The sequence below is a fragment of the Heterocephalus glaber genome, unplaced genomic scaffold (genome assembly GCF_053883595.1).
Source record: "Heterocephalus glaber isolate CG9 unplaced genomic scaffold, H.glaber_assembly_v1.0 deba00001446, whole genome shotgun sequence".
NCBI lineage: Eukaryota > Metazoa > Chordata > Mammalia > Rodentia > Bathyergidae > Heterocephalus > Heterocephalus glaber.
Window position 1 is genome coordinate 6699749 of NW_028258298.1, and position 24587 is coordinate 6724335.

General features: G+C 34.8%; 1 protein-coding gene across 8 annotated transcripts in view; it reads left to right on the forward strand.

Moving 5' to 3' along the window:
• Arhgap32 (Rho GTPase activating protein 32) overlaps positions 1-24587 on the forward strand; it is a 320258-nt gene that overhangs the window by 64454 nt on the left and 231217 nt on the right. Inside the window, exons 1-5 of one of the 8 annotated variants that reach the window (XM_087214289.1) lie at positions 11761-11996; positions 14315-14444; positions 15352-15455; positions 18298-18378; positions 20817-20986. The exons of 2 other annotated variants lie outside the window; for them this stretch is intronic. In XM_087214289.1, coding sequence (XP_087070415.1) covers positions 20958-20986 — 29 coding nt within the window. In that variant the 5' untranslated portion in view covers positions 11761-11996; positions 14315-14444; positions 15352-15455; positions 18298-18378; positions 20817-20957. Of the gene's footprint in view, positions 1-11760; positions 11997-14314; positions 14445-15351; positions 15456-18297; positions 18379-20644; positions 20987-24587 lie in introns of those variants that run through there. 5 more of the 8 variants (XM_087214290.1, XM_087214293.1, XM_087214291.1 and 2 more) reach the window with 5 other exon arrangements.

Consider the following 24587-nt stretch of genomic DNA (forward strand, 5'->3'; position numbering starts at 1 on the left):
TTCTTTCTGGAGTGAGGAGGAATCTCAGCATTGTTTTCATTTGCATCTCTCAAATGACCAGTGATGTTGAACATTTTTTCATGTATTTATTTGCTATTTCTACTTCTTTTTCTGAGAAATGTCTGTTCACTTCAGATGCCCATTTTGGGATTGGGTCTTTAAATTTGGGAGGTCTGAGTTTTTAAAGTTCTTTATAGATTCTAGATAGTAGACCTTTGTCTGAGAAAGAGCAGGTGAACATTTTTTCCCACAATGTGGGTTGTCTCTTCACACTGCTGGTGGTTTCTCTTACTGTGCAGAAGCTTTTTAATAAGAAGAGATCCCACTTGTTGATTGTTTGTGTTAGTTCACAGACAACTGAGGTTTTGTTCATAAAACCTTTTCCTACACTAATGTCTTCAAGAGTTCTGCCTAACCTCTGTTCCAGCCGTTTCAGTGTTTCTGTTTTAATATTTAGATCTTTAATCCACTTTTATTTTAGTTTAGTGCATGGTGAGAGATATAGGTCTAGTTTGAATCTTTGCAAGTTGAAGCCCAATTTTTCCAGCACCATTTATTAAAGAGGCTACCTTTCCTCCAGTGAGGGTGTTTGGTCCTTTGTCGAAGATGAGGTGGCTGAGTGTGTCTGGCGTTGTTTCTGCATCTTCTAATCTGTTCCACTGGTCCTCAGGTCTGTTTCTTTGCCAGTACCTTGCTGTTTTTATCATGGTTGCTTTGTAGTATAGTTTCAAGTTGGGGGTTGGGATACTGCCTGCCATGTCTCTGTTACCTAGAATTGCTTTTGCTATTCTAGGTCTCTTCTTGTTCCAAATGAATTTTTGGATTGTATTGTCAAGGTCTGTGAAGTGTGTTGCTGGGATTTCAAGTGGAATTGCATTGAATCTATATAGCAGTTTTGGAAGTATCGCCATTTTCACTATGTTGATCCTTTCTACCGAGGAGCAGGGGATGACTTTCCATTTTCTGATATCATCTTCAGTCTCTCTTTTCATTGCTATAGTTTGCAGAAAAGAGGTCTTTGGCTTCTTTTGTTAGGTTGATTCTTAGGTATTTCAGTATTTTGGATGCCATTGTGAAAGGAATTGTTTGCCCTATTTCCATCTCAGTGAGCCTGTTGTTCGTGTAGAGGAAAGCTATTGATTTTTGTGTGTTGACGTTGTATCCAGCTACTCTACTGAATTTGGTTGTTAAGTCTAGAAGACTTTTCGTGGCATTCTTGGGGTCTTCTATCTAGAGTATCATGTCTTCTACAAATAATGACAATTTGACTTCTTCATTTCCTATCTTTATTCCTTTTATTTCTTTCTCTTTCTTTCTCTAATTGCTGTGGCTAATATTTCCAAAAATATATTGAACAGAAGTGGTGATAGTGGACGTCCTTGTCTTGTTCCTGATTTTAGTGTGAAGGATTTCAGTTTTTGACCATTTTGGATGACATTGGCTGTTGGTTTTTCATAGATGGCTTTTATCAGATTGATGTAGAGACCATCTATTCCAATTTTTTGTAGGGTTTTTATCATAAATACATGTTGGATTTTGTCAAATACTTTTTCTGCATCTATTGAGATGATCATATGGTTTTTGTCCTTGGCTCTATTGATATAGTGTATTATATATATATATATATATATATATATATATATATATATTTTTTTTTTTTTGGTTCTGGGGATTGAACTCAGGTCCTTGCACTTGTAGTATATTATATTTATTGATTTGTGTATGTTGAACCATCCCTGCATCCTTAGGATGAATGCCACTTGGTCAAGATGTATGATCTTCTTGATGATCTTCTCCTTTCTATTTGCCAGTATCTTATTAAGGATTTTTGCATCTATATTCATTAGTTAGATTGGCCTGTAATTCTCTTTTTTGGTTGAACCTTTCTCTGCTTTGGGGATCAAGGTGATGCTTGCTTCCAGGAATGAATTGGGAGTTTTGCTTCCCTTTCAAATTCATTGAAGAGTTTTAACAGTAGTGGCAGTAGTTCCTCTCTAAATATCTTGTAGAATTGAGCAGTGAAGCCATCAGGACCTGGGTTTTTCTTAGTTGGTAAGTTTTTAATTATGTTTTCCATTTCATTGATTGATAGTGGGTTGTTTATAATTTTTAGGTCTTCATTCAACTTTGGTAATTCATATGTATCTAAGAGTCTATTCATTTCTTCTGTGTTTTCCATCTTATTGGCATATAGTTTCTGGAAGTAGGTATTGATGATCCTCTGGATTTCTGCTGGGTCTGTTGTAATTTCACCCTTTTCATTCCTAATTGCATGGATTTGGGCCTTTTCTTTCCTTTTTCTGATAAGGTTGGCTAAGGGTTTGTCAATTTTGTGTATTCTTTCAAAGAACCAACTCTTGGCTTTATTGATTTTTTTTTGTATTGTTCTCTTAGTCTCCATTGCATTGATTTCTGCTCTGATCTTTATAATTTCCTCTCTTGTATGAGCTTTGGGTTTGTCCTGCTCTTCTTTTTCTAGAAGCTTGAGGTTCAGCATCAGGTTGTTTAATTGGGCTTGCTCTGCTTTCCTAATATGAGTATTCACTGCTGTGAATTTCCCTCTTAAGACTGCTTTTGTTGTGTCCCACAGATTCTGATATGTTGTATTGTCATTGACATTTAATTGTAGGACCTGTCTGTTTCCTTCTTTAATTTCCTCCATGACCCATTGGTATTCAGAAGTATGTTGTTCAATTTCCATGTGTTTATGAAATTTTTGTGGTTTCTTTTGCTATGGATCTCCAATTTCATCGCACTATGGTCTGATAATATACAGGAGATAATGTCAATTTCTTTTCACTTAAACATGTTCTGTGAGTGAGTATGTGGTCTATTTTGGAGAGCTACCCATGTGCAGCTGAAAATGTGTATTCTTATTTGGTGGGGTGGAACACTCTGTAAACATCTGTTAAGTTCATTTGTTCAGGAGTCTAATTGAGTTCTAGCATTTTGTTGCTTATTTTTTGTCTAGTTGGTCTATCTATTTGTGATAGTGGGGTATTGAGGTTCCCCACTATTATTGTATTAGTGCATATATTACTTTTCATGTCCATTAGTATTTGTTTTATATAGTTGGGCACAGTAGCATTTGGTGCGTATGTATTTATGATTGTCATCTCTTCCTCTTGGATTCTTCCCTTTACAAGGATGTAGTGTCCTTCTTTGTATCTCTTAATCAGTGTTGGTTTGAAATCCACTTGATCTGCAAAGAGGATAGCTACTCCTGCTTTTTTTTGGGTTCCTGTCGCATGGAGTATTGTTTTCCACCCTTTAACTTTTATTCTGTGAGTTTCTTTTTCAATTAAATGTGTTTCTTGTATGCAGTGTATTGTTGGATCTTGCTTCTTGACCCATTCTGCCAGTCTATTTCTTTTGATTGGTGAATTGAGACCATTAACTTTGATGGTTATAACTGATATGTAATGGCTTATAATTGTCATGACTTTTTCTTTTTGTTGGATTCTCCTCCTTTGCATTTAATTTCTTGTGCCACCTGACAGATTAATTCTGCTGTGTTTCCTGGGGTTTGATCCTCAATGTCTTTTCCTAGGATATTGTCTAAAATTTTTTGGAGTGCTGGTTTGGTATTCATGAAGTTCCTAAGGTGCTCTTTGTCATGAAAGTATCTCATTTCTCCATGAAGTTTGAAGGATAGTTTTGCAGGGTACATCAATCTGGCTTGGAGGCTGTTTTCCTTTAGGGCTTGAAATACATCACTCCAAGCTCTTCTTGCCTTGAGTGCTTGCATGGAGAAGTCTGCTATGATTCTGATGGGCTTTCCTTTGTATGTCATTTGTTTCTCTTCTCTAATTGGTTGTAGAACTTTGTTCTTCTGTTGTGTTTCCAGAATCTTGACAATTATATGCCTATGTGTAGATTTTTTTTGATCAAGGCTATTTGGAGTCCTCTATGCCTCACTTATGTGTATGTCAAGTTCTTTTCCCCTGCTTGGGAAGTTTTCTGCCATCACTGTTGTGAACAGTTTTTTTTATGTCATTTGGACTCTCTCCTGTTTCTTCATTGACTCCAATCAGTTTTAGGTTATTCTTCTTTTCATCGTCTAGCAGCTGCTGGATTGATTTCTTGTGGTCCCTTACAATTTTAAAGCAATTTTGCTTTTTCTGTTTACTAATTGCAATCTTATCTTCTGTATCTGAAATTCCGTCCTCACGTTGGTTCATTCTGGTGTGCAGACTTTCAATGGAGTTTTTAATCTCCTGGAAATCTGTTTGCATCTGTTTTATGAATTCCATTTGTTTCCTATGTTGGGATTCCATCATGTTCCTGAGCTCCTCTCCAGATTTATTAATCATGTCTCGCACTATGAGCACAATCTCTGCTCTTATGTGAGAAATTATTTCTGATTTCATTTTTCCCAGATCCTCTTTTGTTGCCAGTTCAGGGAGTCCAAGTTGTTGAGTATTAGAGTGTTGTATCTCGTTTAGCTTTGGGGTTGCTGTAGGTGATCTGGAAGTCTGGTTTTGAGGCTTGTTTATGTGTGTTCTTATTTCGATGGGGGCGGGCGGTGATGTGGTTGGTGTGGGGAGGGAGGTGTGTGTGTGCTGCTGGTGTCCGTGCGGCTCACCTCCTCTGTGCTGGGAGCGGTGGCAGGGGGCTGGAAGCCTCCTCTGTGCTGGGAGCGGTGCTAAGGTGGCCCGGAAGCCCTGGAAGCCTCTTCTGCCCTGGTAGCGGCCTCATGCGGAAGCCTCCTCTGTGCTTGATCTCCATTTTCATAGTACTGTAGTTTTTATTTTAGAGGTCTGTCACTTCCTTGGTCAGCATAATTCCTAAATATTTAATTTTTCTTGATGCTATTGTGGATGGTATTGTTTTCCTAATTTCTTTCTCAGTGAATTTATTATTGGTGTACAGGAACTCTCTTGATTTTTGTGTGTTGATTTTGTATCCTGCTATATTGCTGAATTTGATTATTAATTCTAAGAGTCTTTTAGTGGAATTTTTTTAAATCTTCTATGTGGAAGATCACGTCATCAGCAAAAAATGATAATTTGACTTTTCTTTTCCTATACATATTGTCTTTTATTCTTGCCTGATTCCTCTGGCTAATGTTTTGTCGACTATATTAAACAAGAGTGGTTAGAATAGACATCCTTGTCTTCTTGATTTTAGAAGAAAAGCTTTCAGTTTTTTTTCCTCTTAATATACTGTTGGAAGTAGGTTTGTCATAAATGGCTTTTTGTTACTGTTTTGAGGACAGTGTCTTTCTTTGTAGTCCAGGCTTGCATTGAACTCACTGTGTTTCCCAAGTTGCCCTCAAATTGTATTCCTCCTGCCTCAGCCTCCTGAGTGCTGAGATTAAAGGTGTATCCTATCAAACCTGGCTTGTTATAAATAAGATTGAGATAAGGTCCTTGAGATAAGGTCTGTAAGTCCCTGACTTACAGATTTATGAACATTCCAGTTACAAACTTTTACAGTGAGAAATGGACCTCACATTAGGAACATTTGTAGATTTGGACATAGTGGAAGTTGCTTATGTGTCTGCTTCTTTTTAGTGTATTTTTGTGTATGTGTTTGGTTTTTTATACTTTATATTGTGTATTTGTGTCAAAGGTTTATAAGATTCACTTTCCTGGACTCACAAATGCATCCAACTTTACGAATGTTCTCCCGGAATCAAATTCCTTCATTAGTTCGGAACTTACTCTACCTGTTTTGTGCATTTTTTTTTTTGTTTTGTTTCTTTAGATTGAGCATGGCATTATATTTTGTCAAAGGCTTTTTTTTCTGTCTGTTGAGATGTTTATGTGATTTTTGTTCTTTGTGTTTATGTGATGTATTACATTTATTGATTTACATATGTCAAACCATTTTTGCATCTTTGGGGATGAAGCCTACTTGGTCCATGATGTGTGATCCTTTTTTTATGATTTGTTGCCTTCTGTTTGTCATTGTCTTGTTGAGCATATTTACATTTATGTTTATTAAAGAGATTTGCCTATAATCTTTTTTTTTTTAAATTGGATCCTTATCTGGTTTTGGAACTAGGGTAATACAAGCTTCTGGGAATGACTTTGGGAGTACTTCACTTTTGATTTCATTAAAGAGCTTAAGTTCTTGTACAATTCGAGAGTGAATTTATCAAAACCTGGGCTTTTCTGACTTGGCAGTGTTTTTTAAATTATTGTCTCATTTTCACTACCTATTATTGGATTATTCAGGGTTTTTAAATCTTACTGATTTAGTGCTGATAATTCATATGTAGCTAGGAATCTATCCATTTCTCAATTCTCAGATTTATTGGTGTACAGGTTTGCAAAGTACAGTGATACCTTGGTTCACGAATTTAATTTGTTCTATAATTTTGGAAAAGATGACCAAGTTTGTGTTTGTGTGGGAAATATGGCCACGGTCACATTTGTCACTTGATGCATTTTGCAACCAAAAACAAAATTTTACAAAATCCTTCTTTTTGTGAGCCAAAACAAAAGCGTTGGTAAACTGAAGAACCACTGTAGTTACTAATAATCTTCTGGATTTTGTCACTGTCTATTGTAATTTCATCTTTTTCTTTTCTAAACACATTAATTTGTGTATTTTCTTTCCTTTTTTGGGTAACATTTACCCAAAAGGTAAGGGTATGTCTGTTTCGTTTATTCTTTGAAAGAACCACCTCTTCAAATCATTAAACCTTTGTATTTTTTAAAATGTGTCCATTTCATTGATCTTTGCTCTGATCTTTATAATTTCTTTCCTAGTACTACTTTTGGATTTTAATTTTTTTTTTCTTAACACCTTCAGGTATGTTATTATGTTATTTATTTGGGCTCATTCTGTTTTTCTGATGTGGGCTTTCACAGGTATAAAAGTCCCTCTTAGGACTGCTTTCATTGTGTTCCATAAGTTCTGGTATGTTGTACTGAAATTATCATTTCGTTTTAGGAACTGTCTTATTTCCTCTTGTGACCCATTGATTATTTGAGTATATTGTTGAATTTCCATCCATTTGCATAATTCTTTTGTCATTGATTTCTAGTTTCTTTATACTGTGATCTGATAATATGCATGAGATAATTTTGATTCTTTTGCATTTACTTAATCATGCTTTATTGCCTATTTTTTTCATTAAGTTTATGGGTACATTTTAGGTATACAATACAGTTACATTCATCATTGGGATCTTGTACCTTTACATGATGTATCTTGGTTCTTATTTTTTCCCCATTCCCCTGGCCTCCCTTCCCTATTTACAGACTTTGTTTCCATTTTTTCCTTTTCTCATATTTTTTCTTTTCCCTTCTTTCCTTTCCTCTACCCCTCCTACTTCCCCTACTCCTTTAGACCTTTTCTTCCTATTTCACAATATCTGTTATACATTTTGATCCTTATTTACACTTTTAGTTTTTCACACCAGCGAAACTATTCAATATTTACATGTGTGTCCTATTTATTTCACTTAAGAGTATGGCCTCTGTGTGCATCCACTTAGGTATAAATGTCTCTACTTTCTCATTCGTTATGGCTGAGTATTACTCCATTTTTTAATTGACTGTTGTGTGAGCTATTTTGGAGAAAGTTCTATGTGCTGATTAAAAGAACATCTGTTACTGTTAGGTGGATTACACTGTAGATAGGTTAAGTCCATTTGTTCAAAGGTTTGGTTCAACTCTGATATTTCTTTGTTGATTTTTTTTGTCTAGTTGATCAGTCTATTGTGAAAGTGGGTTATTGAGGTCCTCCACTGTAATTGTATTGATGTTTATGTGGCCTTTTATGTCCAGTAGTGTTTGTTTTATGAAGTTAGATGTGCTTGGTGCATATATATTTATAATTGTTATCTGGTTCATTGAAATGTTTCCTTAATATGTACTGCCCTTCTTTGCCTCTTCTGATCAGTTTTGGCTTAAAATTCACTTTATTTGAAAGTAGGATAGCTATTCCTGCTTGTTTTCAGGTTGTTGTTGCATGGAATATTGTTTTCCGTCCTTTGATTTTTATTTTATGAATTTCTTTTTGGGTTAAATATGTTTCTTGTATAAAGCATACTGTTGGATTATTTTGCCAATCTGTGTCTTTTGATTAGGAAGTTGAAACCATTCACATTGAGCATAATTGCTGAACAGTTTTGTCTTATTTCTGTCATTGCATTATTTTCCTGTTGCTGATTCCTTTTCTTTCTTTGTACTTAATTGCTCACTGTACTTGCAATGATCATACTGTTTGATCTTTTAGCATTGTTAGCTTCATTTTCTCTTCCTGGGATATCCTTGAGAATTTTTTTGTTTGGTGGCCATGGGTATCTTTATGTGTTGCTTATCATGGAAATATCTTATTTCTCTGTTAATTTTGAAAGATAATATTGTAGGATATATTAGTCTGGCCTGGAGGGTGTTCTTGTTTAGGGCTTGACACACTTCATTCCAAGCTCTCCTGGTCTTTAAGGTTTGTGTTGAGAAATCTGCCATAATTCTAATATGTTTTTCATAAGTGATTCTTTGGTTTTTTTCTAACAACTTTTAAGATTCTGTTTTTGTGTTGGACTTCTAGGATTTTGACTGTGAGATGTTCTTTTCTGATTGTGGGTACTTGGGGCTCTGTATGTCTTACTTATCTGTATATTCTTTTTTCATGTTTGGAAAGTTTTCTGCTGTTATCTATGTAAACAGGTTTTTATACCATTTTTGTTGTCTTCTGATTTTTCACTAATTCCAATTAATATTGGATTAATCTTTGTGTCATTTAGCAGCTGTTGAATCCATTTTTCACATTCCCTTGTTTTTAAGGTATCTCTCGTTAATAGAACACTGACACCATCCCTGTCTTCTAGTTCTGCCACTCTGTCCTCATATTGGTTGCTTCTGCTGCCCGTACTTTCGGTAAAATTTTTAATCTCCTAAGTTTCTATTTGGTATGTATTCATGGACTCTTAGTTTTTTATTCTGGTCATCTACAGCATACAGAGAAAACCAGTTGATAACAACAACTATGTCACCTGAGCTCCAGTAATTGAATCAGCAAAAATAATAGTGTCTAAGACAAACTGGAAATTGACATGGCCTGAGAACCTATAATGTACCACCCTTAAGCACAGAAAAGAGACCTGTGGTTATAGTATAGAGTCTAAGATAAACTTAAACATCTACCTACAGTAAATACTACCTGGAACAAACTTATCTCCACAAACAATAGAACAGTATTTAACTGTCATAGCATATAGTTAACTGTCTAAAGATTCATAAAGCTTAATTGTTATGCTGGTAAAGATTTAGGTTGTGGGGAATAGGAGCATGAAAAACATAAAATACAAAAAATTAAGCAATAGAGGTTGAGAAACAGGTGACAGAAGTGAAAGATCCTATTAAGTAATAAAAGGAAGTTAATAGTCTTACATAAAAGTAATGGAAAAGAACAAACAAGAAAAAAATAATTAAAAATAGCAAACTAAAGGAAAAGAAAATAATAAAGGAAAAATTAAAAGAGGGGTAAAAAAAAGAAAAGAAAGCCAAATGAAAAAATGAGGTTTTGGGAGGAGTCCAAACACCAAAAACCAGTACAGGAGGGAAAAAAGAGTCCAAAAAATAATTCCCTCTGTATTTCTACTTGAGTAGTTTCCTTCTAATACCCGCAGTCTTGGACTCCAGCAAGTCCTGGTCCTCTCTGTGTTACTCTATGGCCTGTGAGTTTGTGAGGTGCTGCACCTGCACCAGAGGCCCCTCTTCGAGAAATCTGAGACCATGGCAAGTGTCCAAGCTAAGGCATATACATCCCTGTTCATATTAGTAAATAGATAAGCAATCAGATCACTGCTCTGCACTCTAGGCAGTGGATTATTGGATTAATTGCCATCACTTTCAGATCCAGCCACCTCTGAAAGCTATACACCATGGGGTGTGGTGCCTCCTGTGTCCTTCCTGCCCTGAGGATGAACTTCTCTGGGGATCTATTTGTAGTCCTAATCATCTCCCTCTGTGTCTGTTTCCCATAGCTGTTTTTCCCCCATTCACTGTGGTAGGGTAGCTCTGAAAATCCTGGAGTGAAGATATAGTGTAGTTGTTTTTCAGCTCAGTTCAACACAACCCCTTCCAAAATGACACCTGATGAAACTCTGTGGCAATAATTTATGGCAGTCTCTGTACTGGGTTTCTTTTGTAAGTAATTCTATCCTGCTGTGCAGGAGTCACTCTCTCTGTAAATCTTAACACTGTTCTGCGGTTTACAATAGGACTGGTCTTGGGACCAGTGCTGCTGGCCAGGTCTGTTATTTTTTTCTGGAACAGCCAACTCTGGAGATTACCGTCTCTGCCAGGGTGTTGGTCTCATCCATAATCAGCACCTCTGCAGCCCTGTACTAAGGGGAATAAAAATGGAGAGCCAGGTAGGAGTTGATGATTTGATATGGGCTCGGCATTGAATCTGCAGTGTGGAGTTGGCTGGGGGCAGGCCCCATGGCCTCATCTGCTTTTCTGTTAGGGTGCTGTGGAAGCATCTCTAGTATTTTTTAAAAATTTAAATGATATGTAATGGGATCACTGGTCACACATCACCCTTGTATTTAATTATTTGAAGATATTGCATACATTCTTTATTTACTTTGAATTACTTACCTAGTGGTGTATTTAACAAAAATTCCTTCCTTCCTGAGGTTTCAGCTATAATCTCTATAATCAGAAAACATAATTAAGCCAGGTGTGATAGTGCATGCCTGTAATCCTAGCACTCCGGGAGGCTGAGGCAGGAGATTCACAAGTTTGAGCCCAACCTGGGGCTAGTGAATTAGTAAGGGTCTGTTTTAAAAAACAAAACAATACAAAACATAACAAAAAAGTTCGGACACGTTGCTCAGTGTAAACACTGAGTTCAATCCCCAGTCCCACATAAAGAAGCGTAATTATTAGCTGTATGTTTATTTAATATAGTTATTAAAAATGGGACAAGATTTCTTAATATGTGAGAATAGTAACAAGCCAGCCACAAATATTTGCAGAAAATCCATAAAATATGTGCTATATAAATATGAAAATTACTTTCAAGGTATTGGATTTTATGTTACACTTTAGGCTCTTATTTGATAGATCTTTACAAATTAGACAGTCATCAAAATGATTTGATATTTGCTAGAATTCCCATTGAAATAATTTAGCTCAAAGATATTTTAGTCTTATTTTTTTTAAGTTTTATTCTTGTAAAGGCCCACTCTTGCTGTGAAATAATCATTCATAAGAAATAAAATTTAAAAGTATATTTCAGTTTAATTGATGCCACACATTTAATTTGGAATAGACATAAACACCCAACCTGAACAGTTTGCTTACTTTTCATAGTCTAACAAAAATGCCTTATAAGGTATTTTGTAACAAAATTTAAAAAAATTTAAATAGAATAAACCAGTTCATATATCATTGAGCACAATTGCATCATTAAATTTTTTTGCTGTATTCTTGTAAACTCAAGTGCGAGAGACTAGGAGGAGAGAAGGTGAAAGCTCCCTGATTTTTATTGGGGCCCAGAAACAACTACCTTTTTTCAGTAGCATCTGAAACATTTCCTCAAAGATATGGATTATGATTTGGGAGAAAAATTAAGTAATTATTATATGGATTGGCCAAGCAGTATAATGTTAAATTTTAGGTTTATCTCCTCAACTTTATATTACAGTAATTATTATTTTTATTAGAGTGTCACCTGTTGTTTGAATTTTTTAGTAGCATCTAGCTGCATATTTTCATGTAGGTGTTTTAAAAATTTTTTGTTGCTTAGTATCTGATCACATTAATGTTATTTACATGTATGTCTTAATATTCAGACTATTCTAGCATAATTAATAATTAAAATTCTCAAGCAATATAATTTTTTTAAAATATGACTCATTTTAAAGGATTAAGGTATACAGTTCTATACCTTGCGTACACCTCTGTACCACCCAACCTTTTGTGTTCTTGCCATCTCTACAGACTTCCAGCCATAAATCTGAAGTTAATGAAGCATCAAGATTGCTTATGTTTGGTTGTGTGGTACAGGCTATCATAACACAATGTGTAAGTGATATTTACTGGCTATTTGGTAATTCAGTGTTGTTGAGCCAACAGTGGAAAGTTAAGATTCGTTAAGTTACCATAAACAGTTTTAGCAAAATTATTTAAATTAGAAATAGCATATTTTGTATTCCTTTTTTTGGGACAAATACTCGTTTTATGTGTGACCAGCTCTTCAGTTACATGTAATTTACATTTGTGCATTTATACTGATTCTTTTAGGTCTTTCATTTTCTTTTTTCTTTTTAATTTTTATCATTACATGTTTGTAGTACATAATTATTACATTCAGTTGGGGGAATTGATACATATACATTATGGATATCAATTCTTTTTTTTCTCTTTCCTTCCAACCCTCCTTTTTTTTTTTTTTTGCCAGTACCATATTCATTTATTTGTAAATCCTTAGAAAGTTAATTATCATACATCAGATTAACAACCAGACTAATAGGCCAAACACCATGTAAAACACTAAGACAGTTGCACCAAGTCAAGGTGCACTTTTAGATACTTTGTCTATACTGGATTACGGTAACTTCTTTTTTCCTCTTTCTTTTTTTCCTATTTTCTCTCTTTTATTTTGTACTTCATTTATATATTGATTTTCTCATATAGGATAAGCCAGGTGATATTTAACCTTGTGTGTATGATTTACTTCACTTAACATTATGGCCTGAAGGTGCATCCATTTTCCTACAAATCACACTTTTACTAAGTATGTGAAATTTGTAAATTAATGTAGAATGAAATTTTTCAGTGATGCCCAATGTAAGCTAAGAGAACAGTATATACATAATTAAATGACTGTATGAGACAAAAGTATTTTAATATGATTGTATTCTTTAAAATATAGAGTTTAGATTTTCACAAATCCAAAAGTGGCCCAGGCAATTCAACGTTATGTAGAGAACATGGTCTTAAACTTTGACTTCTTTATTCCGTGTTTTTTTTGTCTGATCATTTTACTTTCATGTGCATTGGGCATGGCCATGTTTCCCCATAGGTTATGGCTATAAGTAAAATTACATGTATTATTTAACAGAGTTGATGGACAATATTAGCTAACGTTTGGACAAATTCGTTTATCTTTTTAAAGGAGACTTCATTTTGTCAATTTTATCTCTTTTTTGTGTTTTTTTTTCTGCTTTAGTATCTTTACTATATTTCCATCTTCTTGCTTTGGATGTAGTTTTTAGTTTATTTATTTATTTTTAATTAGATTTCTAGGATTAAGGGAAGCAGATGATTGAGACAGAGTCTCAACGGACAGTCAGGCTGGCCTTGAACTCTATGTAGCCCAGGTTGACCAGTACCGCTTTCTGATCTTCCCACCTCAGCCTCCCAAGCGCTGGGATTATAGACATGTACCACCACATCTGGTTCTTTTATTGGATTTATGAGGTGGAAACTTACATTATTGGTTGGAGCTTTTTTCCTACTTTTTAAAAATATAATTGGTTATAAGTTAATTTTTTAAATCACTGCTTTCATTTCCATCTCATAAATTTTGATAGTTGTGTTTTTGTTTGCATTCATCTCAAAGTATTTTGTAATTTCCATTGTGAATTCTTCTTTCACCTATTATTTAGGAGTATGTAATTTGATTTCTACTAATTTTGAATTACTCAAACACCCTTGTGTTATTTCTAATTTAAATTCCATTGTGTTTAGAGAGTATACTTTGGGTGAGTTAAGTTCTTTTAAGCTTATCATGAGTTCTTTATGGCCTCTTAATCTATCCTGGTGAGTGTTGCATGTGCATCTAAGAAGCCTTTGTAACATTCTAGTCTTCTTTTCCTTGTTGCTTTTCTAATTTCTTTGCCTGCTATTAAAAGTAGGATATTGAAATCTCAATTGTTACATCATCTATTTTTCCTTAAATATTACTGGCCTTGCTCCATGTATTTTGAAACTCTGATGTTGTATGTTTGTAAATGTTTCATCTTGTTGATAGATTTATCTTTTTATCTTTATAAAAAATTGTCTCTGATAATTGTTTTCTTTAAGTCTTTGTTATATATTAGTAATGCCACTCTAGCTCTCTTTTTGGTACTGTTCATGTGGAATATCATTTCTAGCCTTTTACTTACAATCTGTTTAATATCTTTATGTATATATGTGTCGCTAAATAATGGGAGCAATTTTTAAGAAGTTATTCATTAGGCAGTTTTTTCTGTGCAGGCATCATAGATTATGTTTACAAAGTAACATAACTGTGACATCATTAGGTGTGTCTTGTGGGACTACCATGATATATTTTTGTCTATCATTGATCAAAACATCATTATGTGATACCTGTGTTTAAAATGTTTTTCTTGTAGACAGCATATTGAGTCATTCTTTTAAAAACCCATTAAGATGAAAGGTGTGGTGGTATACGCCTATAATCCCAGCACTCAAGAGGCTGAGGCAAGAGGATCTCTGAAAGTTTGAGGCCAGGTGGGCTATCTGGTGAGTTCAAGGCCAATTTGAATTGCACAGTGAAATCTTGTCTCAAAAGAACAAAACCAAAAGCAGAAACACAAAATCATTAAGCCAACAGTGTTTAATTGGAGCATTTAATTCATATATGTTTAACATAGCTATTAATAACAATGTCTACCATGTTGCTATTTCTTTTCTGTATAGTATTTTGTCTTGATTCTGTGTTCCTCCATATAACATTTTCCATTATTTTCTAGTGCATCATTTTATTTTTCTTATGTTTTGTATTTTAAGGTTATCATAGGGATTATAAATATATAATAATCTAGTTTGGATTGATAATCTATTCAGTTTTAATAGTATATAAAAACTTTGTTCTCATGTAGCTCATTTGCTGTCTCTTCCTTTGGGTTATTTTATACAAAGTATTATTTATACATCGTGTGCCCAGCAACACAGATTTTTAAAAAATTATTGCTTTATGTGGAATTCTTTCAAATTAGGTAGATGAAAAAAGAAAATTATGTTTTTTTATACGTGTAAAACTTTATATTTTTCATTCTTAATTACTTTACTATCCTCTTCATTTTTTTTTTAGTCTGCAGTCTGTTTATAGTCTGTTCTTTTCATTTTAGCCTAACAATTCTTATTAATATGTCTTGTGGGACAAGATTGCTAACTACATATTCTCTTATTTTTTGTTTATCTGGAAACGTCTTCATTTTTTTTTTAATCCCCCCATTTTGGTGGATAGTTTAAGTGGGTATAAAAATCTTGGGTGCTATTCTTTTTTTTTTCAGTACCTTTAATATGTTATTCTGTTGTCTTTTTGTCTCCATGATCACACATCAGCTGTTAATCTTATGGAAGTTCCCTTATACATAATAAATCATTTCTCGCCTTGCACTTTATCTTTGTTTTTTTTCCATACCAGGGATCAAACTCAGGACCTTTCACTTAGGAGGCAGGAGTGGCACCACTGAGATAAATCCCTGGCCCTTGTGCTTTATCTTTGAACATTTTTGCTGTAATGTGTAGGTATGGATTTTTTTTTAGTTTATTTTACTCAGAATTAGTTAAGTTTCTTGGATATGTAAATTAATGTTTTTAACCACATTTTAGATGTTTTTGGCCATTATTTCTTCAAGTATTCTTTTTAGCTGCTTTTCTTCTCTTCTAAAACTGGTATTACATATGTTAGTATGCTTGGTGGTGTCCCATGGTTTCCTAGGCTGTGTTTACTTTTCTGTATTTAAATTTTTCTTTCTGTGCTCCGGACTGGATAATCTCAGTTGGCCTATGTTCATATTGGCAATGAAATGTACCTTTACCACTTTTCTGTCTGAAAACATCAGTTAGTATGGACCAGTGAAATTGGATCACTTTCTTGGTTTGTATTTTCTTACTTCATCATCATGGAGCTTGTCAGCTCTTCACCATTATTTAAAAAGAAAGCTAATATTTAATGTATTTGGCATCTTTTATTTTCTGTCGTAAATCTCTGATACTGTTCTTTTAAAATGGTATCTTGATTCATGAACTTAATTCATTTTATGATTCTGGAAAAGATGGCCATGTTCATGTTCGTGCATGTAAGATGGCCTCAGTTGTGTTCATCATCTGATGGAGAGTTTGCCAACAAAAACAAAATTTTGCCAAACTCTTCTATTTGCAAACCAAGTTGTTCACAAACAACTGTTTGTGCACTGAGAGGTACCACTGTATATAGTCATGTGCCACATAACTTTGTTTCAGTCCATTATAGACCCACATATGTGTATGATGGTGACTAGTACCACTAGTTAGGTGTGCCTAAGCCATATCATCTAGGTTTGTATACATACATTCTTGTTGTTCACACAGGAATGAATTTACCAAGGACCCATTTCTCCGAATGGATACCTGTTATTAAGTGCTGTGTGATTGTACTTGCCTCAAGATAGTGTCAAAATGTGATTAAGTGTTGTAGGCAGATGTCTAGCTGATTCTTTGCCTGAAACTGTCTGATGAGTATGACCTTATTCATCTTAAATGCTTAATCTTGTTTGGGGAATCCTGGCATATAGAAACCTGTTTGACTATCTTTGACAGGAATTGAATTTACTTTTTGTTTTGTTGTAGATGAGCTTTTACTTCTTTAGCAGTTTTTAAAAGTTTGATATTTAAATTGATATTTAAACAACGTTTATATATATATATATTTTTTGGGGGGGGTTTTGAGACAAGGTTTTGCCATGTAGTTCAGGGTGGCCTTTAATTCACTAGGTATATTCCAGACTGGCTTTGAACTCACTAAGATCCTCCTGCCTCAGCCTCCAGAGTTCTGGGATTAGCGGTGTGCACTACTCCTCCTGGCTCTTTATTTTAGATTTTTTTTGGTAGCAGGGATTGAACTCAGGACCTTGTGCTTGTGAGGCAGGTGGCAGAACCACTGAGCTAAATCTCCAGCCCTTATTTTAGATTTAATCTATATTTGATCCTTCTGCCTCAGCCTCCCAAAGTACTGCGATGTACCCCCCCAAGTTTGTATTTATAAAGGTAAGGGTGGAGGGTGTGAAGGGAAGGCTGGGGAATGGGGAAAAAAGTAAGAACCAAGATACATCATGTAAAGGTACAAGATCCCAATGATGAATGTAACTATATTGTATACCTAAAATGTACCAATAAATAAACTTAATAAAAAAAAAGTAAGGAGATATCTTTTCCACTTTCCCCACAGAAGTTGTACCAGTATTGTCTTAGAAAATCACATTCTCTTTTCCCACTGTCATTCTTACCATTACTTAGGCTTCTGCCTTTTCCTTTCCTATAGCCTGAACATTTCACTCCTAATTATGTCCTTTCTATGCTTCATTGTTCAGTCATGGATTGTCTAGATGAAAGGAAAATGGGATGTGCTGGTGATTTGGCTGTGACATCTGTCACCTCATGGAACTCCAGAGTTCATAAAAGGAAAACATAAGAAACAAACAGTCTTCTACTGATGTAACATACTAATAGCCAAGTTTTTAATGAAGCTGTCTAATAATAAATTTTTTAGTACTTAAACATTCTAAGGAAATTAGAGGTACAGGATCATTAAAATACGTCAATCCACTTGACTTATTTTGTTCAGTAAAGTAGCCATGAGCCATATATGGTTATTGAGCCCTTGGGTTGTGCTGTTCTGAGTTAAGATACGTTCTGTAAGTGCAAAATTTATGCTGGGGTTTGAAGAATATGGAAAAATAATATAAAATATCTCATTAATTTTAAAATGGTTTAAAAACATTGAAATGGTAATGGTTTGGATATTTTGAGTTATACCATGTTAATTTGATCAGTTTTTAGTTTTTTATTAATGTTACTAGAAAGTTAAAAATAATATATCACTTGGCCCATTTCCATAGGACAATGCAGTACTACATCATTAAGGGTTGCAGTATCCTCTAGGTTTTTGTTAGAAATGCAGAATCCTTTTCTTCCAACCATATCAAATCAGACTCTGAATTTTAACAAGATTTTTCCAAATTCTGTAACTCAGGCTCACTCGCCATATTTCTTGTTGATGATGGTATGAGGAAATATGCTATTGAGTAGCAGAGATCCACAAAAAAAGAGAAGATAACTACGTAAAATATTTGATTAATGCTGGAGGCAAATGTGTTGGGCCATTTAGTTCAGTTTTATCTTTTTAAATAGTTGTAGAAATGAATGTAACTTGGAGCAAATATGTTACCTTTACAAATCTACACAAAAACAGTTACTAAATTTTGATCTGGAAGTTGTTCAACATGAAGGTTTTGATGAACATACCAGTTCTAGGGTTAAGAAACATGCCATTTTAATGGCCTTGTGGGTGACTGATGCAGGTAGTTCACAAGCTGTCTCTCACATTAAGCCAGACTAGATCCTGATCAGAACTCATTGTTCACTGAGGAGCCACCATCTTCTCATGGTGACAGTACCTGACTGTGGCAAGGTAAGAATTTAAGCAAACATTCTCCTCCCATTTGCCTAGTGTATTGATCTAGGTTGCTGTAATGGTTTGTATGTTGAGTATTAAAAACGTGCAGGTGTTGGAGAAATTGATAAAATTTTGCTATTTTTTTTTAAACAGTGGTTAAGTATGAAAGGCTTTGGTGGAGTATAACTGATGGTTACAATTCCATTTAAATTGAATATCTATAGTAGACTTATTTTAAGCTGGAGAGTAACTTTTATATCCTCCTGAATGGAACTTTTACCTTCTACCTCCTTCTGTCTTCCTGTGCTACTTTTGAAAATGGCCCCCAAACATTCCTTTCATCACACAAACTTTAAACTATTTATTGGAGCATAAGTCTTTCTGCCCTTAAGCAAAATGTATTTGGAGTAACATTTGGGCTTACTTCTTCTGAAAGCTTTGCACATTTTTAAGTTAATAAAAACCACAGCTGAATGTGGCATTTTTGTTTTGTCTAGAAATAAAAGATGACTTTGTGTTTCCTGTTATACATTTTTCTCCTCTTTGGTACTGAGGATTGAGATCCGGGCCTTGGTACTGAGCTACCTCTCTAGCTCCTTTCTTTTACTTTTTATTTTGTGACAGGATCTCCCTAAATTGCTAACATTTAAGGCTGGCCTTGATCTTGTGATCCTCCTGCCTCAGGCTTCCAGAGTGCTGGGAATACAAAGGTACACCTGTCTTATATTTTTTTATTAAGACTAAAACAAAATTTCTCCTTTCCCGCTAAAGCTTACTCATTTTTTAAAGAAAAAATGTGCTGGGGATTGAACTCAAGCCCTGGTACACGCTAGGCAAGCTCTATCACTGACTTCCATCCCCAACTCCTTCACAGATCTTAGTTTCAATCACATTTCTCAAAACTCCACATTCTGTACCTTAGCAGACCCTTTCTTTTGCATTAAAATTCAGCCCAACTGCCCTTTTTTTTTGTTTTTGTTTTGGTATTCTGTGCTCTCCTGGACAAACCAAATGGTGAATAAGCGAACATTGAGTTAATAATTCTGTAGTTTTAAAAGTTAATCAATTATAATGTTCCAGATACAGGAAAAATATTGTTTAATTATTTGGTCAGTCTGGTCTACTTTTAAGCAATTTATTCAAATCTTACGGCTGTAAACTCTTAATTTGCCAGAATATAATGCTTTTTAACTGTGTGTCCATCAGCTTTAAGGTAAACTGGAAATAGTTTTGTTAGGTTTTATTTTTTCATGGCAGTGTGTTATGGAGCCCTCAGTTGAAGCCTGGCAGACTAAATTATATAAAATTGAAAATGAACATTGTGTGCATGGCTAGTTAATATGAATATTAATAATTTCTGGATTTCAGGTTCTGTTGCTTTGTAAGTAGCATTCTCTTTTTCATTCTGAAAGACTGAATATTAATTATTGTGTGACAGAAAATAGTTGTGTTCTGACCTGTAACAGGTTGGTCCTATAAGTCTTAGTGTTTTTCTTTATAAATAATATTATAAAAAAACTGATGTTGTTGAAATCTCAAAAATTAGAAAAGTTTTAAAATAATTGGAGAAAATAGAAGCTAAAGCATGACCACTAGTCTGAGGAGAATGTGATTTTTGCTGCTGTATAACTTTGATTCTTTATTCTTTTGTGCTTCATTTGGAGAACAGATTGTATAACAGGTCTCAAAAGCAGCTGAAATACAGGTTTAAGCTTTTTCTTGTTTATCATTCAGAAGGGTAGGAATACTGGAAAGTTAAAGGAAAATTGCCTTAGCTTGAATTCAGTAAAGCAAAAAGAACAGACAGTAAAGGTAGACTTTGTAAATCCTTAAACATTTTTTTTTTTTTGTGATACTGGGGATCGAACTCAGGACGTTGCACTTGTGGGGCAGGCACGGTACCACTGAGCTAAATCCCAGGCCCCTTAAACATTTTTATAATTGATGATTCAACTATCTAAACATCATGAATAAAATATGAGAAAATAATTTTTGTATATATGTTCCCATGAATGTACAACTGAAATTTGTGTTTATTTCTTGTAGGGAAAAAGTACAGCTTTGAAGTCAGGCACAGTGGTATATGCCTGTACTCTCAGCACTTTAGGAGGCTAGGGCAGGAGGATTGTAGTTCAAGTCCTTCCTGGGCAACTTAGTGAGACTTTGTTTCAAAATAAAAAATATAAATTGAGCTGAGGATGCAGCTCATTGTGAGGATCTTGGCTTCAGTCCCCGCTACCACAAAAAAGGGGTGGGTTGGGTTGGGGATATAGCTCAGTGGTAGAATAATAAAGTTGTTTCTTTTTGCAATAATGACCCAAATAGAAGAAGAGCATTTAAAAAACTTGTGTGTGTCTAATTCCTTTTGCCTGTCTCTCTTGTGGCATTTAAACACCACCTGGATAATTCAGGGTTATCTTCTCATCTCAGGATCCTTAACCTTGTATTTGCAGAGTGTTCTTCCAAATAAGATGGCATTCAAAAATTCTGGGGGAAGGATATGAGCAAATCTTTGGAAGCTATATCAGTTTACCACACATGGCAACAACAACAAAATTGAAGATACTATGAAATGAAGGTTCTTGAGAAGAGATATGATCCTGGATTATCTGGTGGGCCCAAGGTAATCACAGGGACTCCCAGTGAAACTGATTTTGGACTGCTGTTCTTCGGAACTGTGAGATAATAAATTCCTGTTATTTTAAGCCACTAAGTTTGGGGTGATTTGTAACAACAGCAATTGGAAACTTAATGCAACAAGGCAGAAGTTATTATACATAGAAAGCACTGAGTGCCAGAATGTGTTCTAAGCACTTTATATAGGTAGTTACCACAATAACTTTGAGGCAGGAGGTGTTGTTGCTAAATTGAGGCTTCAAAACCCTAACCTTGACCCTAACCAAACCCTAAGGAAATTCTAACCCTAGAATGAGGAAAGAGGGTAAAATTGAGATTGTGGCCTTTCTGGTTAGAAGGGCTGCAGTTTGTGTGCTGCCATCAGCTGGTGAAAGGAGGCTGCTCAGAAACCTATTGGAGGGTAGAGTTGTATCTGCAGCCATATCGTCCTGTGAGGTATGTGTGTTTGGAGTGTTCCTACATAGCATGGGTCAGCTGTAGGTATCTTTCTTTATTCGGTTAGTTCAGGGAACCACAAACTAAGGCCCAGCTTGTTTTGGTAAATAAAATTTTGTTGGAAACAGCTATGCCTTTTTTTTTAAACTATTGTCTGGCTACTTTTTTTGTACAAAGGCAGAGCGTCAGTAGTTGTAACAGAGGGCACAATCTACAATACCTACAGAACTTATTACCTGGCCCTTAAAAGAAAAAGTTTTCTGACATGACCTAGTTCTTTTGTCCAATGACATCATGCATAAGCAAGTGTAAAATTTATGCTCTGCTCAGATTTTTCCCTAATACATCAGTAAGTTTGAAAGACATTATCTTCAAAACAAATGCTATAGGAAGGAGGGGAAGGGAAGTAAAAAGGATCAAGATCCAGTATGTATATGTACCAGTTTCCCACAATGAATGTATTTATAATGTACTGCAAACATATACTAATAAAAAAGGGAAAATAACTAAATACAGAAAACAAAGCAAAACCTCAGACTGTCCCCTGGTGAGCTGAGTGAAGGCAGAAAATGCAAAGATGCCTTCCTGATGCCATCTCAACCTGTGAATCTCTGGGCTTACAATGGGATCATTCCTCAGGTATTTTCAGGTATAAGCCAGTACATGTATTTTAAGCTTAATCCAGTTCGAGTTGTTGTCTGCTACTTAAAGAAACTTCTTTTTCTAAAAATCTTAATTTTAAAAGTTTTAGATTTGCCAAGAGGTTGCAGAAAGCACAGAGAATTCTCATTTTCTCACATACAATTTCCTCCATTGTTAACATCTTACATTAATAAGTAGATACATACATATGTCACATCTAATGAGTCAGTGTTGGTGTACAGCTATTAACTAAATCCCACACTTTATTTGATTTTTCTGAATTTCTTTCTAATATTCTTTTTCTGTTCTAATAGCCCACTCAGCTACTGTTAACCTCAGTTATCCTCTCTCCTTATGCTCCTTTTACATGTGGCTGTTTCTTAGACTTTCCTTGGTTTTGATGACCTTGACCACTTTGACTAGTCCCAATAAACAAGGTATTTTATAGAGTGTCCCTTAGATTGGGTTTATCTGATTTTTTTCCCCTGTGATTATATAACTGGGTGCAATGGTTGACCTCTTAGTGAGTGCAGAGCTAATAAGCATATGTAGGAGATGAAAGAGTGGAGAGGTTTATTGTTTGTACTGGAAGACAGTACCTACTGGGGGTAAATCCCCATGTTTGGGGATACTGTTGTATCTTTTCCGTAAAGAAAGCAGAGGGTTTTACTGGGTAAATACGCATATTCCTGCTGGAGGGACTTGTCATCACCTGTAGAGGTGAACACCTTCTTGACCAAACTCAGTTCTAGATCGTGCTTCACTGTTTAGAAATGGTAAATGGGAATGTTTCTTGGGTGAAGAATTTAGCATTACACTAAGATTCTAATGAGATTTTAGTGTGCCAGGTTCATTCTAGATCACTTAGAAAAGTGAGTCAGAACAACTAAGTGATCTTGCCTGGTTCCTTGTGGGTTTCTCTGGAGTGCCATATCTGAAGCTGCAGAAAAACTTGAAGGAGTGTTAACAGTTACTAAAAAGGCAGCAGCCTTTCTTCCTGCAGATACAATATAAGTGATTGTTCCTAAAAACACCTGTGTAACAGCTGACAGACTAGAGTTACAGATTTGGGTAAGAGAACTACAGTTCTCTTTTAAAACTTCCTCAAGGTACAAGGGCTTAACAAGATAAAATGTTTTTACTTTTAAGATTTTTGAATTTTTATTTAAAAATCATTTAAAACATATACCCACTATCCTCTACAAAGTAGTTATCCTTGTTCTTCCTGGTCTCTCCCTGCCCTCATTTAATGCCCCAGTTTACCATCCCTATAGTGTCTTCATGTAAGATTTGTTGTTTTTGCTGTCACAGAACATTATACCTATTTGAGATAAATCTGGTTTTAAATAGTTTATATCTCATTATGAAAATGTTGCTCTTTAAAAAAATGTTAACAGCCAGGCATGAATTTCTAGCACTTGGGAGGATGAGACAATTGGATCATGTATTTAAGGCAGCCTGGACTACATGGTGAAACCTCATCTCAAAAAAAACATGCAACAAACAAACAAACATTTTAACTACATCATACAAAATTAGGTCAAGATGAGAGAAGCATTTTATGAGTTTTAGTTTAATATTTAATGCAGTTCAGATTGGGTATAGTGTTTTTGATATGTCCTACAATATCTTATAAGTGTGCTGTGATGACATCCTAGATTTCTATCCCAGTCATTTTTCTTTATTAGCTATGATTGCACCTGCTGTCAGGTGCAGGAAATTTTATTACATGATTTCATGCAGTCATTTATCTTTGGTGTGTAGTTCTGACAAATAGAAGATTAAAGTATAGTGCTGTAGGTAGTAAGCCACATCTTTTGTGTCAGTTAAAATACCTTCTGGGGTATTTTTGTGGTTTGACTGAAGAAGTGATTTTATTCATTTTCAGAGCAATGTGAATTTCATTGAGCATAGCAGCATGTGCGTGCCTTGAGAACAACTCTTGATTACTTTGAATCTCAGTGTATATCATCCAGTTTTCAAATAGCAGAATGACCAAGTGACTGAAAATATTTGAGGATCAGACACAAGAAAACACATGGACCCTTTAATCATATTGCTTTTTATTTAAAATGTAATATTAAGGAATACAAATATTTGGTGGAAATAAAAGTTAAGACATTAATGTATCTTTTGGGAAGCATTTAGGTAAAGACCTGATCAAAATATAATTTGAGATCTAAATTAAATTAATCCTCTTTTATAGCCTGAGTAAAGTTTGCTTAAATTGAATAATTAAGCATTTATTGAGCAAATTTTTTGGCTTCAAATTAACTTTGTTATATTCTATGAATGCTAGCTAATGAATATTTATGTACATTACATGTGATACTGTGAAATGCCCTACAGCATTTCATTTTAATAAGCTTAACATGCTTTCATTGCCAGAATGAGAATGTTCCACTTGTATTATGCTGTGGAGTGTAGTAGTGATAAAACTTACCAACTCTGGTAGATTCATGTTAGCACTTAAGTAGGAAATTTTTTTTTTCTGGTATTGGGGATTGAAC